This window comes from Trypanosoma cruzi, genomic scaffold (genome assembly GCF_000209065.1).
Source record: "Trypanosoma cruzi strain CL Brener 1047053516717 genomic scaffold, whole genome shotgun sequence".
NCBI classification, from domain to species: Eukaryota; Euglenozoa; class Kinetoplastea; order Trypanosomatida; family Trypanosomatidae; genus Trypanosoma; species Trypanosoma cruzi.
In genome coordinates, this window is record NW_001849298.1 from 9,322 (window position 1) to 10,898 (window position 1,577).

Genomic DNA, 1,577 nt, shown 5'->3' on the forward strand with positions numbered 1-1,577 from the left:
GAGAGTGGGCTGAAAGGCCAATTGAACCTTTCCGTCGCAGTAAAGTGGCACACATGATAACACACGCCGTCTGCCCCAGACCTCGACAGGATAGTCTCCGGTGGGACAAACATCATGGCCAAGCTCTACAAACCCATCCACCTGCGTCATTCCCAGTGAACGGGAGCTGGTACCAATATATTCGCTTGGGTACAGAAGCCTCCGAATCGTGCTGTGTGCACCATCTGCCCCCACAACAACATCCCCCCACTCCGTTTGACCATTCTCTAAAACAACGTGTACACCGCCCTTGATACCATCGTGCGGCAAAAGATCCACGGCTCGACTATTGAAATGCACATCCTCCACATGATAACGAAGAATTCGGCGGAGATAATCCGCAGAGAATGTTGCGCGAAGCGGAACGCTGCCAAGATCTTGCTTCATCTTCTCCTGAATACGCTGGGATACAATGGACTCACTGTTGGCGGGTGGTGCGGTGCTGAGAGGTATCATCTCCCCGTCGCCTAAAGCTCTTAGGTGCACCGTCCGGTTGCGCACGCGTAGCAACCATCGGAGACGCTCGTCCAAGATCCCAAAATATTCCTCTGAAACAACATCACCCCCGCTTAACACGTGATCCATTCCAAACGCCTTGTAACAACTTAACGCATTTGCAAACAACGTAAAAGGCATCTGATAATTTGCCCGCAAAAACGGTGCCTGTTCCAAGACGACGCAATCAACGTTCAAACGACGCAGAAAGGCTGCAAGAGACAGACCCGAAAGCCCAGCGCCCACAATAACTACCCTCATACTTCTACCTATCGCTCTCTAAATACATTTCCATTTCATAGCATCAAAGAGTAAAATAAATAAATATATACAAATAATAATAATAACGAACAAAAAAAAACGGTAATAATAATAATTTTATACGTATCTACTGCAAATTGTGAAGTAAAAAGAAAAGAAAAAACTATAATAGCAGTATGGTTTAATGACACGTTGGAGAATAAACCAGGCACACCGAAAGAAAACTGGTTTCTTTCATGCAACACCAAGCAATCGCCCTTCTATTCCACAACAATAATTTCCCCATTCAAGTTGCAGTTTGTCCTCAACTGTCACAGAAGCGTCCAACGAACGACCCACATGCAATCTTACCCGTGCCTCCGCAGGAATATTCTTGCGAGCCCTACAACATACTCTAACCTCACCCGCCTTCGTTACTGACTCGATAAAGAGAGAAGCGTTTGATGCCGCCCTTAAAGGAACTTTTGCCACCTTTCGTGAGAAAGAAAGAAAACAACTTAGCGATGCCACCCCTGTGTCTACCGGATCATGAAGTGGTAGACTGCCTTCCTGCATGGCAATAAGTAGCCAGCTGGCTTCTATTGGTGTGAACGGAGAAGCCCCCTTCATTTTTTCATAGCTCTTCACCAAAAGTGTCGACAACGATACCGCCACGGAGTCTGAGTGCAAAGATATGGATCGCGGCTCAACAAGCATGGTTGCAACGGCAGGACAACGACTCCCCGCTACCAGCAGTGCACGAGCAAGTGCGCTGAACCCCACGGACCACACCGTCACTTTTT

At 47.6% G+C, this 1,577-nt stretch overlaps 2 protein-coding genes across 2 annotated transcripts, besides 2 other annotated features; both read right to left on the bottom strand.

Annotated features, from left to right (window-relative positions):
- On the bottom strand, positions 1 to 795 carry Tc00.1047053510341.4 (monooxygenase, putative; the record flags this gene model as incomplete). The annotated part of the gene is made up of 1 exon (XM_797291.1): positions 1 to 795. A coding segment is annotated over one exon (795 nt), but the record flags the coding sequence as incomplete, so codon positions are not given.
- Positions 1 to 1,577: a sequence feature (heterozygous, non-Esmeraldo-like haplotype).
- Positions 847 to 881: a sequence feature (AT_rich).
- Positions 1,030 to 1,491, bottom strand: Tc00.1047053510341.10 (uncharacterized protein; the record flags this gene model as incomplete). The annotated part of the gene is made up of 1 exon (XM_797290.1): positions 1,030 to 1,491. One exon carries the CDS (start codon positions 1,489 to 1,491, stop codon positions 1,030 to 1,032), a length of 462 nt encoding a protein of 153 aa, XP_802383.1.